The sequence below is a fragment of the Myotis davidii genome, unplaced genomic scaffold (genome assembly GCF_000327345.1).
Source record: "Myotis davidii unplaced genomic scaffold, ASM32734v1 scaffold327, whole genome shotgun sequence".
NCBI lineage: Eukaryota > Metazoa > Chordata > Mammalia > Chiroptera > Vespertilionidae > Myotis > Myotis davidii.
In genome coordinates, this window is record NW_006298628.1 from 5072704 (window position 1) to 5089367 (window position 16664).

Sequence of the window (16664 nt, forward strand, 5' to 3'; positions counted from 1 at the left end):
TTTGGGAGATCCAAGAGCCACTGCTCTTTTTGGGGAGAGAGGGCTGCTGAGCGGTTGGGGTGGGCCAGAGTTCCTCTGACTGATGACCCACTCAAGCTGGAGAGGTTTTGGGGGGGAACTGGGAGGAGTGCACTTGAGTGAGGTCTGTCTACTCTTGCACTTCTTTTTTTTTTTTAGATGAGAAAGTTAAGATTCAGAGAAAGGAAACGACTTGTTTAAGGTCACACAGCTTTCAGCTCCCACTGGTCTCTGGAGGAGGGTTATAATTAGGGGATCCTGGGCTTGACAGCTGGGGCCAGAGGCACTGGATTCACTTCCCAGTTCACTTCCCAGGTTTCAGTGTGTGTGTGTGTGTGTGTGTGTGTGTGTGTCTGTCTGGGGAAGGGAATGTGATACCACGCACTGCAGCCCCTTCTCCATCTAGCCCTTTTCCCATTCTTCCCGCAGAACTTCAGCTCCTCGCTCCGAAGCTGTCCTTTTGGGGCAGAGGGAGGGATTCTCACAGATTCCCACGGTCCAGCCTTCTGCTAGGCGCGGCTCCTTTAAGACTCGCCCAGTCTCGGGTCTATTAAGGCGAGGAGAGTGGGGCGTGATCCTGTGGGCCCGCCTCTGGCTGGGGATTGGTCAGTGGGCGGGTGGGGGCGGGGCCAAGGGCGAGGGCCTCCCCCAGCTCCGTACCCTCCGCCCCCCAAGTCTGGGGCTCCGGGTAAAGTTTCAGCCTCCGCACGTGACTCGCCATGGCCGCTGCCTTCGGCCCGCGCTGCTGAGCTCGGTCCCCCGGACGGCTCCTCTCCCGGGAACCCGCAGCCCTGACGCCGAGCTGTCCCGAGGCGCAGGGGCAGGGCAGACGCCGCGCCCGTGGGCGCACGGACGGATTGCGTCCCCCGGCTGCGAGGTAACCTCTACCCCGGGGATTGTGGAGAGCCCCCGGCTCCCAGCGGCAGCGGGGACCCTTGCTCCGCTCCCGATAGGAGCTGCGGATGGGGACCGGGAGCCGGGCGGTTGCGGACGGGAGCCCGGGGTTTCCTGGGCTTCCCAACCCGCTGCCGCCGTGCCCGGGGCGGGGGAGCCCCGTCTGTGCGTCTGTCTGCGCCCGTGTCTTCGCGCGCAGCCGAGAGGCGTCCGAAGCCGCCTTGCCGTGCGTGTCCCCGGCGCCGGGCTGGGGCAGAGCCGCCGCTGGGAACTCCAGCTCTCTCTCTCCTTTCTCTTCAGAAACGAGCAAAACAAAAAAGACTTTCAAACCTGTTTGGGGAGAGATCGGATGCCCAACGGACGAGCCCCCTCCTTCTTCCCCGCCTGTTATCTGAGCTGCTCTGTGGTTTGGGGAGAAGCGACCCGGGGGCCCACCCCCACCGGCGGCAGCCGGCCTGGGGGGCGGGGCCCGCTCAGCTGGTGTGCCCCGTGGAGAGAGGGGAGCCGTCGGCATCGGGTGGGGGGACCAGGACCGTCGGGAAAGAGACGACTGGGTCTGGTGTGACCATGGGGTGGTGGCAGCTCTTTGGGTGAGAAGAGGACGGAATAGACTGGCCGTCTTTGCTCTGCCGAGGGTGTCTGGGACATGGTGCCACCCACGAGGCGGGGAAGCTGCTAGCCAGATGTGTGCGTGGGAGGGGGGCACTGGAAAATCGGCTTGGCTGTGCCCCCTCTCTGGGCACTGCCCCCCTGTCAGGCTGCTCCGTGGGAAGGGGGTCGGCCACCAGCGTGCCAGGCTGGGTGGGATGTGCACCAGCTCATATGGAAATCATACCAAAGCACCCCTGCCTCCCCCAGCCTTGGAGACTTCTTTCCCATCGATTCTGTCAGGGATAGGGCACCCACCTGGTGTGGGCTTCCTCTTCTGTAACCAGCCTGCCCTCTGCCCGCGGGCTGTGTGCACATGTGTGTAGGTCTATGTTCTCCAAGGGACTTGTTCCCGAGAACACTTCCCCACCCCCCACCCCTGCTGCATACCCCCCACCCTCACTTCTGCCCACCACCACCCTCTACTCCAGTTTCCTGGCAGGGGATTCGGACATGTCGCTGTCCCCTTCCCTGACTGCGGTGGTCATAGGGCAGGGTTGTTCTGGGGAAGCGATTCACCAAGAACACCAGGTCTTACTAGGAAATGGGCTCCAGCCTTCAACTCCTCCAGGGCCTTGTGCTTGATGGGGAGGCTGGTGGGGGAAGCCCCAGGCTGGAGTAGGGATGGCTTGGAGCCTTGGGGCTTCCCCTGTGGAGAGGGGGGTGGAGATGAGTCTGGGGGTGGGAACAAGAGAGAGAGTATTTGGAGCTGGAGGAAGAAGGTGGGTGTGTGGGGGTGGGTGTGTGTGGGAGGGTGTGGGGGTTGTGGAGTCAGGGAGGTTGTGGCTGTGAAAGATGTTGGTGCACTGGGAGGGGCTGGGACATAGTTCTGCCTGGGAATCTGGACCATGTGGTCCCTGAGACAGCGGTTACTACAGTCAGACTCGGGTAGGCCCCTGGGAGCTGTGGATGTTGGATTTTGCGGGATTTTGCAGGTGTAAATGAGTGCGATGCAGTGTCATTGCAGGAGTTTCCCCGCCAGACTGGTGAGGGCGGCACAAGGCACTGGCAGTTCTGCGAAGACCCTGGGCTTGGATGGCTTAATCCTGGGCACCTCCTCCTACAGCCCCTAAATCTGTGCCCTTCAGTTTTACCCTACATGCCCCTGCTACTATAGGACACCTCGCTGGTCCCCCCTCCTACTCCCCAACCATGTGGCAGCCTGGCAGGAAGCTAACTGTGGGCAGCACCAGCCTGATCACCCCCATGCATTCCCCGTTGGGCACAGTCACCCACATGTGCCATGACGTGGTTCCTGCCACCCTGTCTAGTGTGGGGGAGAGGACATCATCTGAGTGGCCCTTCGGGACTCCTTGGGGGGTATTGACCCACGCTCCTGTTAATTAATCTTCCTTCCCCTAAATCATTCGGTCAAGTTTCTGAGGAGGTTCGAAGTTGGCTGTGCCCTCTGGCACCTTTCCCCACAAGCCACTCCTTGCCCAGACTCTAGGGTCTTCAGTGGGGTGCTCCTCAGAACGGTGTGACATGAGGGTGCGGCCTGCCCCCAAACACAAACCTCAGTGCCCAGCCGCTGTCCTCTGGGTGGCATGGCCAGGCAGGACCTAGGCTGGGCGTCTTGGGGTCTGCTTGTGAGCACTGTCTGCGGCCTGGGTGAGGGCCATCTGGGGAAGGAACCCTATCCCTGTGATGAATAAACAGGGTTATCTTCACTTGCCCAGCACCCCACACCCCTTTCCGATGGTGGTGGTTTGGGGAGTGTGGGAAGCTGGCAGGGCCCCTGGCAAGATGACCAGGGTTGTCTTGACTTAACTGGGTTTTGGGAAAGGAGTGTGGCAACCGGACTCCAGCTTCCAGGGCTTTGGCTGCACATCCTCTGCTGCCTGCTGTCTTTCTTCCCTCCGTTCCCCTCTCCACCCTCTGGCTGCTGTCTGGAGCCCACACGGTTTGTGGGGGGTGAGGGCCTGGATCTCTGTGTGTGTCCAGGGAGTGTACTGGGGATTGGCAGGATTGGCTGAGGGTGTCTGGGTGTCCCCGCAGGGTGGGCGGTGTGCGGGGACCAGGCCCAGAGTGTGAGAATGTGTCAGGGTTGGTGCGTCTGTCCCAGTTTGGCTCGGGTGTGGGTGTCTCTTGCTCCGTCTGGATCTCGCCTCCCGCTCCAGTCCCCGCCCCCCCTCCTTCCCCAGCTGGGACCGCCTGCTCGCTCTCCCTCTCTCTCCGCAACTGGAGCCTCCCTTGCTCCTTCCTGGAATTTGGAGAGGAGGAGGAGGAAGAGGCAGGCAGACAGACCTCCCACACTCTCGCCTGCCCGCCTGGCATCACAGGGAAATGAAATAGGCGCTATGGAACTAAGGTTTCCTTGGCTGCCCCAGACCCTCCAACACACATCACTGAGTAGGGGGGCAGGTTTTCCAGAAGGGGCATGGCCGCCCCCACACCCACCAAATGGAAGCGAGGCCTCTTGCTTCCACCCAGCATCCTGCCCGCCTGGGCCCCTGCGGGGACCTCCAGGCACCACTGTCAGCCTGGGCGGGGGGTGGGGGGATTAGACTGCTGCCAGCCTGGCCAGCACCTGTTGCCAATCCCCAGCCCTGTAACTGGAGCTGGCTGGGAGTGGGCTGCAAAATGACAGGTGGAATTTCTGCAACCAGGCAACCCCCCCCCCCTCAACCCACTGGATAGGCCTTTCCCTTCCCAGAACGAGGAAAGCCTGTGCCCCCTCCCAAGTGTCAACCTGATCTCATGGCCGATGTCCCTCTCCTGCCGATGGGGGCGGGGCCTGGGAGGTGGGGAAGGGTATGAGCTTATTGCTGTTTGCACAGTGACCCCCACTGGCTGCAGAGCTGGGCTGCCCTTGTTCACGTGTTCTGAGCTCTGCTGCTCTAGCAGGGCTGGGGGGGGGGCGTGCGTGTGGAGGGGGCTGGTTTTCTGTTAATGTTTTAATTGCATAAAAACTGGGAGCTCAGCTCTGGGCCAGTGGGGAGTCGGTCTGGCTGGCCTCCCGGTTTGGGCTAAATATAGTCTGGGACATCTGCAGAGAAGGGGAGGGGGGCAGAGGGAGCTTCCATTCCCCCCACCTCTGGCCAAGGTGCCCTCTCTGGGCGGGCACCTTGGAGCAGGAAAGGGGATTCTTCAGCACAAAAGGCAGGGGAGAGGTGGGTGGGGGCTGGGCACAGGGGCGACCTCACCGGTCTGGAGGCCAGTGGAAGGATGGGGTGAACCCAGAGGCTCAGGACAGTGCCTGCCGGCAGGAGTGGGGCGCAAGGCGGGCTGGAGCGAAGGGCTCTGCTCGTCCCCCCTCCGAGATGCCTCCGTGTGTCACTGCGCCCGGCTGGTGTCACCGCGACCCACTCGCTGTGTGCTCGTGTGTACACACCTACCTTGGAGCGGCTCCCTCCCCCAGAGCCTCGTCCCCTGGGTCCTACTGCAGGTTCCCAGCCCTTCTTCCTTTGTCCCTTGCCCCACAGTGAAACCTTCAGCCCAGGAATCGAGACTCGAGAAGGGGAAGCTGCGGTGGGGAGTTCTCTGATCTCCAGTCACGGCAGGAAGTGGAGGGGAGGGGGGCCGGGGAGGGGGCCTGAGTGGCAGGCGTGGAGGGAGGGCCAACCCTGAACGCTGTGGGAGGGGGCGGCCAACCTCCCAGCCACCCCCTCTTCCCTCTGGCTCCAAGTGGGGCCAACATCGGGAACAGCTGATTTCCCAGGGGCTGCTAACCACCCTCATCACCCTCCCCACGCTGGGAAAAAAAAGTCTTCCTGTCATGTGACTGTCACTTCCTGTCCCACTGTGGTTCCTGGGATGTTTGTTGTTGGTTACCATGGAGATGGCCGCTGTAGGCTTTACCCTGGTTCTTGTGGGGAGGAAAATGCCCCCTCCCCCTAGACCCACAATGGGGGGGGGCGGCCTGGGGGGCCTGTCTTGGGGGCCGTGTCAGGCTGAGTGTGGGTGGTCTCTGATGTCCCAGATCCCCCAGGACCCCCCAAGACTTCTGTCCACGGGAAGGAGTCACAGTATCTACCCAGATGAGTGTTGGGGAGCTGCGCCCGCATGTGGCTGTGCTTGACTGGCCGGCGATGTGAGTGGCTGTGCAGACCCTGTCCCCTCCAGCCTGGGGCCTGGCTGCCTTATAAAAATGCCGCTTGGTGTCTCTTTTCACTTTTGAAACCTTCTCCCATCCTGTGTTCTCATGGAAACGACCCTTCCCAGGGAGTTTCTGTGACTTCTTGGGGTCCAGGCTGGAGTGGGGTGGGGCTCTGGGCAAGATCCCTGGTCGTGTATTTTCTTTGGGGGGTGGGGAGAGTGGTGCCCCTCCCACACAGCCTGCACCAGCTTCTCCCTGACCCCAAAGGCCTTGTGCTTCAGGGGCCAGCCATTGGACTCTGTGACCCATTCTCCCCACCCCCTCACGGGCTTCTCTGTTCTGTTCACTGGAGATGGAGAGGGAAGAGATTCCCCCAAGTTTTAGCCCCAACTGAGTAGGCGTGGAGTAGGAAGTTCCTGGGGGGTTGATGGAAGGGCGGGGGGGTATGGGGCAGAGCAGAGTCTGACTCAGTCCTAGTCTGGGGTCAGAGCCAAAAGGATATCCTGAAGCAGTGTGTGTGTGTGGGGGGGGCGTTCCCGGCTTCCCTGCAGCCTGGGTCCCCCGGGAGGAATGCTGGCTGGGAGGGGGCTGGGAGCACTGAGTCCAGCTGACAGCCTGTCTGCCCCGGGACTCAGAATTGGGGTAGTTTCTGGGTTGGGGCAGAGTTGAGGGGATGGGGGCATGGCTGTAACCTTACACACACACATGCACACACACACACGCATGCACACACACACACGCACACACACACACACACGCCTCCTGTGTGCTCCATCCACCCAGCGTGCCCACTGTGAGAGGGTTGTGCTGCCTACACTGTGGAGGTTGGGAGACGCTGGTGAGGGGGCAGCTGCCAAGGTGAGGGTGGGGAAAGCCCCATGCCAGGATGGGTGTGAGGACGGTGGTTTCCAAGCTGGGGGGTCCCCTTTTGTCTGTGCCCCTTTGGTCCCCCTCCCCGGACAGAGCGGCCTTTGTTTGGGCCACTCACTCCTGTGGTCTGGCTGTGGCCTGGGCTGGCTCATCTCTTCCTCTTCCTGTTTCTGCCTTCCCCCGGCTGCTCCCTCCTCCGAGGCCTGGGCTGCCCCCTGCCCTTTCACCTACTCTCTGCGCTGAGTTGCCCGGCTTCACCCGGGCCTTTGAAGGGCCTGAGCACAGCTCCCAGGGGCTCTGGGATGGGGTCCCTGGGTGGGCAGGAGTTGGGGGCACTGCCCCGCCCATCTGAGACCCCCCATTTCCTCCTCCAAGAACTTGGCCTGTCATGGGCTTGGGCTTGTCCAGTGGCTCTTTCTGCCTGTGACTCAGTCACTGCTGAGTGTGGCAGTGGAGTCAGGTAGCCCTGCATACGGGGCAGGACTGGGGCCAGGTCGGGCGCAGGTGGGGGAGGCCTCAGACCCACTCTTCTTTTTTTTTTTTCTTTTTTTTAAATATATTTTATTTTGATCCTTTTCTTTTTTTTACAGGCGCAGACCCACTCTTCTTGAACCCGGCGCTCACTCGTCTTGAAACAGCAGGGCAGTGGCAGCCTCCAGAGGAAGACACTGGGCTTCAGCCCTCCCCCGGCCCCTCCAAGGATGTGCCCAGGGCCTTCACATGCTTGGGGCAGGTTTTCGGACAAGTCCTAACCCCAGGGGGGCAGGCCTGGGGCTCTGAGCGGCCGGTGGGGAAGAGCTGCCCGCCACCTGTCCCAGGTGATCCTTCGCACACACTCCTGGGGTGGCCTCTCTCCTGCCTGCAGCCCAGACCCTGGTCACCAAGGACCAGAGTGGCCAGAGTGTGGGCTTGCTGGGGAGGAGAGGGACCCCTGGAAAAAGGCGGTAGTGGTCATCACGGCTCCCCCACCCTTGCCGGCAGATCTGAGGAGCATGGGGGAAGAGGGAGGTTGTGGCTTTGTGTGTGCGTGTGCGTGTCCTTTCCTGGAGAGTTTGTAAGTAGATCCAGCCCACTGTGGGGTTTGAAATCTGCCCTGCTCCTGGCAGGGGAGGGGGCCAAAGTGGCCAGGTGTTGCCTCTGCCAGGCTGGAGTTCCCATCGCCGTGCCACCCCCTCCAGTTGAGCTTGAGCTTCGGGTGTCATTTGCATATGATTCATTGACTGTCTAGAATGTTAGGAAACCCCCTGTGCCCCCTTCTGTTAAGCTCCCCAATCCTGGTTTCCTCCTCTGAGCCCCTCCGGGACTGCCTGATTTCTGTTCATGGGGAACCATTGTTTCAGGAGAGCCTGGGGAGGGGAGAGGAGAGAGTGAATGAAGGGGGGTGGGGCGCTGGGCCAGCTGGGCTTGGGGACCCCGGCTCCTCTCCTCCGACAACAGGGAGGAAATGGTCAATTTCTCTTCCCCTCCTCCCCTCCCCAAATCCAAAGGTTTCCCTTTTTTGGTTTGTGAAATGAAAGAAGGGAATTTGGGAAAGGCTTGTGGTCAGGCCTCCACCCACACCCCGAATGTCCCTCTCCCCACATCCCTCTCCTCAGTCTGGGGGAAGCAGACCCTGGAAAGTGGGTAATTCTCTTGCCCAGCTCTGTCCACAGATGCTCACCGTGGTCGGGGAGAGGAAGGGAGAGCAGACACCGCCCAGGGAGGCCCTGGGTGGTGCTGAGAGGCGTGGGGAGGTTGAGGAGGTTGGGGGGGGGGCAGTTGCCCAGCACCTCCTGGGTGCCAGGCGCGGTGCTGGGTGCTTTCCAGGACTTTTATCTCTTAAATCGCACAACCAGTTGTTGAGGTAGACGGTGCACAGGCGAGTAAACAGACGCTTGGAGAGGTTGAATGACTTGCCTAAGGTCACCCAGAGTGGCAGAGCTGAGATTTGACCCTTCAAACCTCTGTTTTTTCTACCATCTTCAAGGCGCAGCCAGCTCCTGCCTTTTCCTCTAGGCGTGTGACCCTGGGGCACCTGACCCTGGGCAGGGGTTCAGGCACCGTGGTGAGGGGGGCCCAGGGGCAGGGGCGTGTGGCTGGTGGCTGCGCTCTAGCCCCCACCCCTCTTTCAGCCGCACTGAGTCTGGGCTCAGCGTATGGGAGGTGTGGGCCTGCGGTTTCCATCCCTCGAGGGAGGGTGCCCCTGGGCCGTGGAGGTGGCGGGCACAGGGTGGAGGTTGGATGTGGGTAGTTTGTTTTCCCTTTCTTTGGTGCTGGTTTCGATTCTGTGACTGTGTCTTCTCCACCCCTGGGTGCAGGGGCCTGGGGCCCAGGTGTCTCCTCGAGGGTCATGGCTCCAGAGGAACTTCTGAGGCAGAGCCTGTGCGCTTTGGCTCTGTCCCCATCATCCATGCCCTTGCCCATCCCTGTTCCCTCACCAGCCTGGCCCTTGGCCCGTTTCTGTGATCTTTACCCCCTCCGGCTGCTAAAGGCCCTCCCCAAGGGGCTGAGTAACTGCACTCAAGTTTGAGGCTCAGATCGGGGTGGGGAGACCTTCCAGCCTCTCCCTGGGGTGTGTATCTGTGGGGGAGTTTGAAGTTTGGTTCAGTTTCAAACTCCTCCGAGGCAGAGGGGTGGAGGCATTAAGGTGACTGTAGTTCTCTCTCCTGTGGGGGCAACGGGGGGTTCCAGAGGGGGTCCATCCCCAAGCCCCCCAAAGCTGGGTCAGGATGCCTGGAGTCTGAAGCGACTGGCTTTCTGGGCCTCAGCCCCCCGGGGCCTCATCTCAGGGAGGCAGCCCCAGCGTGGATGTGAATCCTCCAGAGTATTTCTGCGGGGTGCACCTCTGTGTGTTCATGGAGCGCGGTGTGTGCTGGGGGCCTGGACCCCAGGGAGGCGGGCACAGAGGCCAGCCTGGCTGGGTGAGGGCCAGGGGAAACGGGGGCTGTGGTGTGTGTCTGCGGGGAGCTGTGTCCTGGGGCTGGGCACGCCAGCCCGGAACCGTGTTCATTGTGTGGTGGAGCCCAGGTGTGGAGAGATGGTATCTCCAGGTTGCCTCTTCTCCCGTGCGTGCCCACACACACACAGGCCGGTGTGCGAGCGTGCTCTTGCCCACCCGTACGCTCCCCATAGCCCTGCGTGCATGAGTCTCTGCAAGTGTGGGGTGTGTGTGTGTGTGTGTGTCTTAGTCTGACTGTCAGTGCTGATGAGGCCCAGCCAACCCCTCCTTCCCTTGCCTGAGTTCCGTTGTGTGGGGCCCCACAAGGGTGTGGGGGGCCTGGGGTGGCAGTTTGCCCAATGGGTGGGGCCCTTGTTCCTCTGACGTCAGCCCTCTCAACCCGGGAGGGAATCCGCAGGGGCCTGCGGGGAGGAAGGGACACCTCCTTCAGGAGTGAGAACAGAGCCCGATGGTCCTCGTCATTAATAACAGTAAAAATCATGGTCATTAACAAGGTCCAGCCCTAGCCGGTTTGGCTCAGTGGCTAGAGCGTCGCTCTGCGGACATAAGGGTCCCCGATTCAATTCTGGTCAAGGGCACATACCTCTGTTGTAGGCCATCCCCCACCCCCACCCCCGCAGCGCAGACCTCGGGGCCCTAGTCTGGGCTCTCTGTTTTTCCTTCTCTCTCCTACTCTCCCTAAAAATCAATGGAAAAATATCCTGGGATGAGGATTAACAGAAACAAAAAAACAAGGTACAGATTTCACTCCTAGGAGAGCTGCCCCCTCCCTAGCACGTACCTGTCCCCACTTCCCCCTCCTGGCACAGGCTGGCTGGCCCAGCTGGGCCCAGAAGCCCTGGCCTCGTCCACAGTGGCCTTGGCAGGAACTCCCCTTCCCAGGCATGGTCCTCAGCCAAATGCTGGCCATGTGCTTGTCCACTGGACTCCAGGTCTGAGCTGGGGAGCCTGGAGCTTGGAACCTGGGACGGCTCGAGCCTGGGGGGACGGGGTTGGAGAGGGAGGCAGTCCTTATTTTGGGTCTTTTCCTTTCCCTTCCTCCCTTCTCTCTTTCTTCAACAGCTTTATTGAGATGTAATTCAAATACCATAACATTCACCCATTAAAGTATACAGTTGAATGGTTTCAGTACTTTCAGAGTTGTGCAACCACCACAATCAATTTTAGAAATTTTTCATCACTGCGAACAGAGGTCCCGTACTCTCAGCAGTCACTTCCCATTTTCCTCAAACCCACACCCAGCCCCTGGTAAACCACAATCTACTTGATGTCTTTATAAATCGCCTATTCTGGACATGTTATGTAAATGGAATCAAACACTGTACGGTCTTTTGGAACCAGGTGAATGCTTTTAAGGTGTATCCATATTGGAGTGTATATCCATGCTTTCATCCTTCTTTATGGCAGAGTAATATTCCATTGTATGGATCTGTGTGTCATTTCTTCATTCATCAGTTGGTGGACATTTGGGTTAACTGTCTGGCTGTTATGAACAATGCTGTGATGAACATCCGTGTGTAAGTTTTTGTGTGGGCTGATGTTTTCATCTCTCGTGGGTAGATAACCTCAGGGTGAAATGGTTGGGTCATTATAGGATGCTAACGCTGTGTAACCTTTGAGGAATGGCCATACCGTTTTCCAGAGCAGCCGTTCTACGTTACATTCCCACCAGCAGTGTATGAGGGCTCCAGTGTTTCCACATCCTTGCCAACACTGGTTATTATCAGTCTTTTTTATTATCGCCATCGTAGTAGATGTGAAGTGGTATCTCATTGTGGTTTTGATTGGCTGTTCTCTCTGTGTGTGTGTGTAGCTGTCTTTTCTTTTGTCTTTCATGTATGTACTACACATGTATGTATATAGACATGCACGTATGTGTATTCAGGTATGTATGTCCTGTAGAGCCCGAGTGGGTGGGAAGTCTCTGCTGTGGATCTGCTTCTGTTTTTCACTCTTTGCTGTCTGTCTGACTGTGTCACGGAGCCTCTGGGCTCATCTCTGTCTCTCTCTCCCCCCGTGGTGTTATCTATGCGTGTCCTCTGGTCCCAGCTGTTCAAACAGGGTGTGGATCTGTGTATACACTGGTGGGGGACATCTGGCCTTTCATCTGTGGCCCACCCCCGCCCCCTCCAGGGATGTTGCTTCTGCAGACAGAGTTTGTGGGTGAACTCGGAGATCAGCCTCCCTCACCCCTTCAGTGTAGGCCCTGCCCTCCTGACACACTGCCCACCCAGCCCCTCCTGCTGTTAGGTTAGGCACTGGGGGTGATGCCCAGGAGCCCTCAGTTCGCGTTTCCCTATTTTCACGTATGTAAACAGGCCTCCTCCCCTGGCCGGTGGGACAAACCCATCTGGGGTGCTGGGGCTTGGATTTGGGGGGGGGGAAGTGGTGTAAGAGAGGCCCCTGGCTTAGGAGTCATTTTTCTGAGAAGTGCCAGTGCTTTAGGGAAGCGGCTTTTCCTCCCCCTCCCTGCTCCCCTCCAGCCCTCATTCTCTGCATCTTGACCTCAGGTAACCCACGCTGGGGGAAGGCGCTCAGCTGCCTGCCTCTGCTACGGGGAACCTTTGGGGTGGCACCGTAGACCCTTTACCCTCAGGATTGTGGGTGAGAGGCCTTCTGCGGCTCTGAGCTCTGCCCCTGTCTCCCCAGTCTGGCTGTGCTGTCCTGCCACCCCCAGCAGCGTCTGGGCCCTGCTCCCAGGCTGTCTCTGCCAGCCAGGCATGGTGCCAGCTGTCTGCTCAGCCGGGTGCCACAGGAAAATCTCCGGCCGCCCAGGTTGGGGAGCTCCACGGGGAATGCCCGTGTGCCCGCTCCTCTGTGCCCACTCACCTGTCTTTCCTCTCTCTGCAGCGTCACAGGACATGGCCCCCCCAGCTGCCTAGCCGGGGCCCACCTAGGAGAGGCATCCTCTTCGGCGCCCGGAAGGCCAGCTCTGGACCTCCCCAGGAAAGTGCCTGCTTGCAGAACTGCTTGACCAAAGGACCAGCTCTTGGGACGTCCCCGAAGCCCTGGACCCCAGCTAGCGCGGGGGCTCCAGGCGGCTGAGATTAGCCCGCTAGCCGTGGACAGCAGCCCCAGGACAGAAGGGGGGTGGGCTGACCACCCCAGCCCCCTTCGGGCCCAGGCCCCATGCCCCGAGGAGGGGCGGCCTGAAGCCCGCCGGAGCCTTCCGCCAGACTGTCTGCCTGCCTCCTGACTGTGGCTGCTTGGCATGGCCAGCAACAGCAGCTCCTGTCCGACACCTGGGGGAGGGCACCTCAATGGGTACCCGGTGCCCCCCTACGCCTTCTTCTTCCCCCCGATGCTGGGTGGACTCTCCCCGCCAGGCGCTCTGACCACTCTCCAGCACCAGCTTCCAGTTAGTGGCTACAGCACACCCTCCCCAGCCAGTAAGTGGGGTGATGGGAGGCTGGGTGGGGGAGCCCTGCAGGGAGCAGGCCTGGGGGTTGCCTCTGGGTACATCTGTCCTGCTGCAGCAGCGAGGTCTTCTGCGGACAAGGGGCACATCCATCGTTTGGGGGGCTCCGGGAGGAAAGGCTTGTAGGCTGATCACGTGGTTGTTTGATGTTGGGGCCTCGGAGGGAGAGAGGAAACAATGTTGTTCCGCGGTGCCCCCCAGCCCTCTTCTGTGCCGAGTCTTTGAGGACCTTATAAATAGCTCCAAGGGCTGGACACAGCCTGCAGGCGAGTAAACAAACCTCTCGACATTTGGTGGAAATGGCAGCTCTACTGTGGGGGCACCCACCTACTCCCCACCCCATCCAGCGTCTCTGAGGGAAAGGGCTTGAAGGAGTAGAGAGGGGCAGGCTGCTGGAACCCCCTCCCAGGCCAGCTCCGCCCCGTGGGGAGGGAGAGAGGGAGGAACCCAGGAGCAGCCTGGGGGATAGGGCGAGTGTCCCAGGAGGGGCGCTGGGCTTGGACGCTGGCGGTGGACACATGCATGGTCTTGGCAGGGCCTGTGTTTTCTCTCTGCCTCCGCCCTCTGCCATGGGGGCTGCCTGTTAGCTGGACGGGGGTCTCAGTGCCCTTCCCTGGCTGGCCGAGCCAGGTAGTGGGAGGTGGCGGCGGCCAGGGCCAGCTGGCAGAGTCCAGGCCTTGGGCCTGCCAGGCCGCTTACAGTAACTCTGGCCCCCAGGGCCCAGCTGGGCGCCAGGCCAGGGCTGGGGGGGAGGAGGGAGCAGAGCCGGGGCCTGGCCTGGGGCTGGAGGAGGGGTGGAAGCAGCGGAATAGACCACGGACCGGCATGGACCAGCAGGCTGGCGGGTCAGTCGCTGACCTGGGAAACGTGTCCCACCTCTCCTGGCGGGCAGGGACTGAACACCCTGCCCCGGGCGCCCACTGCCCCTCCCGCAGCCGCTGGCAAGCTGCCTGGCATCACTGCCCTGTGAGCCTGGCCTGGCGGGGTCAGTGCCCCCTTCTCGGTGCGGGGGCAGCGCGCTCTCCCCAGAGCCAGGGAGTCTCTTTGTCCCTGGGGCAGGCCCTGGCTGGGCGCCTCGCTGCCCGCACTGGCCCAGTGCCCACCACCACCGCTTCCTGGTGGCCGCCTCTGGCTCCGCCATGGCCCCCTTCCTCCCAGGCCCCACCAGCCGCTGGGAGTAGGAGCTCTATGCCTGTGCCCCTTTAAGCCCTGGGGCAGGGGGGCAGTCAAATACTGCCTCAGTTTCCACCACCACCCCTTGTCACACCTCTGTCTTCTGTTTCCTTCCTCTCTCCTCTCTTCCTCACAGAGGATGCGAGGCGGGTGGCATAGTGACCTGGGAGTCGGGAACCGATTCTGGCCTGGCCTTCCAGTGGGTGCCAGGTGATGGCGAGGCCAATTCTTGGGTTCAGGGTTGCCAGGGAGGGGGTGGGTGTGGCTGTGGTTCCCAGTGTCCGTATGGGGTAGTTGCTGGGTAGTTGTGTCTATAGGGACTGGGGCTCATGTTTCCACTTCGGATAAGAGCGTCTACTTCCTGCAGGGTGGGGTTTCTTTAGGGAAGAAGTCGGGGGGCTGTCACCTGGTGTCTGTGAACAACTTGTCCTTCCCCAGGTGATGGGAGCAGAGGCCCCGACACTGCTCCCCGGGGGCCTGGCCGCACTGAGGGTGGGAGGGGGCCCGCCGCTGGCCCTGCCCTGCCCTGTGCCAGGGGAGTGCATGCTTTGCCCTCCTCTGAATGTTGCAAGCTTCTTCCTCTTTCTCAGAGGTGGGTGGGGAGGGCTTCCGGGTCCCCACTTCCCACCCTGGTAACCTTTCCCCCCCAGGGTGGGGTGCCCACATTTCAGGCAAGTGAAGGCTTCTCTGGCTTTCTCCACCCAGGTTAGGCAATGCCCCTTCCTGCCCCCTCCCTGCGGGAGCCTGTGGCTTTCCCTGCTCCTCTCCCCCTCCTCCTCGTCAACAACAACAGTGACTCTTCCTACACAGACCCCCTGATTCCGAGCTTCTCCCCAACCTTCCCCTTTTCTGGGACCATCTCCCTCCTTCTTATGCAGAGCTGGGGGGCCTGGCTCTCAGCTCCGGGCAAGGCAGCCTGACAGATCAAAATTCCCATGCGTGGGGCAGCCCCGCCTTCCCTGCTGCCCCTGCTGCCCCATTCCTGCAGGGAGCACTGACACCCTCGCCACCCTTCTGTAGGAAACCTCGCTGATGAGGCTCCCTCCTCCCACTTTCCACCAACAAAGGTGTTGGGATCTTCCCTCCCCGCCTCCCATCCTTCTCCCCAGGAGGAGGCTGGGCCTTGGGTGCCTTGGGTGTCCCCTTCAGAGACCGGGTGGCCTATGGAAGGACATAAATATTCTTGGGGTATTTGCCCCGCTAGTCTCTCAGGAAGGTCCCCGAGACGGTACAGGATTGTCTACCGCAGACCAGCCCTGGGGCTGGGTCTCCTGCGAGGACCGGTATTTACTGTGGAGGGCTGGATTCTGTGTGCATTGTGGTGAGGGTCAGGGCTGTGTGTGCTTAAGGGATTGGTGGGGTCAGGGTTGGGTGTGTGTTGGGAAGCGAGTTAATGGTTTATGTGTATTGGGTGAGAGGGTCACAGAGTTGAGTGTGTTTTGGGGAAATCCAGTCGGGGGAGCTGGGGAAGGGGTGTCACAGCTTGTGTGCTGGAGGGGCTTGATTTAGGGCGGAGAGGGTTTCGGGGGGGTGGTCTGTGGATTATGCTGTGTGTTTGGGGAGGGGAAGGCCTCTAATTCTTATCATCTAGGCTGGAGGGGAGACTAAGCTGCCTTTGTTGCTCCCCCAGAAATTCCTCGGTGGGGTAGGGTAGTCTGGGTGCAGGCTTTGTCGCTAGCTGATCTGATCGCTTCTCTGAGCGTGCTGCCTGGCTGTAAAGCAGGGGTATCACCAGAGCTCCCTCCCTGAGAGGGCTGAGAGCAGGCCAGCTGGTCATTGGTCTGGTTGTGGTCGCACAGCTTTTGTGACAGTGAGAAGGGCCCCGGCCCCCCCATCATCAGTGGGTTGCTAACCTACTGTGTGTGGGACTTGATCTCTGGTCTACAATTCTAATCCTCACAACCCTGGGAGAGGGACACTATCTCCATTTACACATGAGGAAGCAGCTCTGGTGGAGGCTGTGACTGGGTTCAGTGGCCGGGAAAGTTGGGCTGTTTTCCAATAACTGGATTGGCAGCTGCGGGAGAGGGTATTTTGAGGGGCACTCCTGGGTGTGGGAAGCCCAGAGCGGGCAGTGGCTGTGCCGAAATCCCCCCATGGCTGAGGCCCTGCTTCTGCCTTCGGAACTCCCGCCGTTCCCCGGTAGGGGGCGAAGGCAGCACCCCAAAGCCTCACCCTCTCTCTGTTTTGGATTCTGAAGGCTGGAGGGAACGAGCGATAAGAGGCCTGGGCCAGATCTCCATCCTGTCCTGGAAGCAGCGGATACAATCTGTTCACACCCATCCCCACCCCCCGAGTCTACCCACTGCCGCCCGCGGGAGTTTGCAGAGCTCAGCAGGCAACCTTCCCCCATCTCCAGACAGACACTGTAGGAACAGAGTGTAAAAACCACAGTTCATATTCTTATTTTGTTTCAATGTGTGGGGTGGGGGCAGGGAAGTTGGAAGCAGCCAGTAGAGGAGCCGGAAATGGGAGCCCCGAAAGATCGGCTCGGTCTTTTCCTTTCCGTCCCTGTATTGGCTGTGTGCACCTAGGGACTGGGGCCTGGCCCTAGGGCCTGAGACCCTGGGGCGTCAGAGGAAGGGGTGTACCCTGCCCCTCTTTGTCTCCTCTGCCACTCTCTCCCCATCGCAGGCTGCGTCCTCCCTTCCTCCCTCCTGCCTGCT

General features: G+C 60.6%; 1 protein-coding gene across 2 annotated transcripts in view; it reads left to right on the forward strand.

Annotated features, from left to right (window-relative positions):
- RARA (retinoic acid receptor alpha) overlaps positions 1-16664 on the forward strand; it is a 42115-nt gene that overhangs the window by 8126 nt on the left and 17325 nt on the right. The window contains exons 1-2 of one of the 2 annotated variants that reach the window (XM_006774338.2): positions 681-895; positions 12258-12796. In XM_006774338.2, coding sequence (XP_006774401.1) covers positions 12619-12796 — 178 coding nt within the window. In that variant the 5' untranslated portion in view covers positions 681-895; positions 12258-12618. Of the gene's footprint in view, positions 1-680; positions 896-12257; positions 12797-16664 lie in introns of those variants that run through there. The other variant, XM_006774339.2, reaches the window with a different exon arrangement.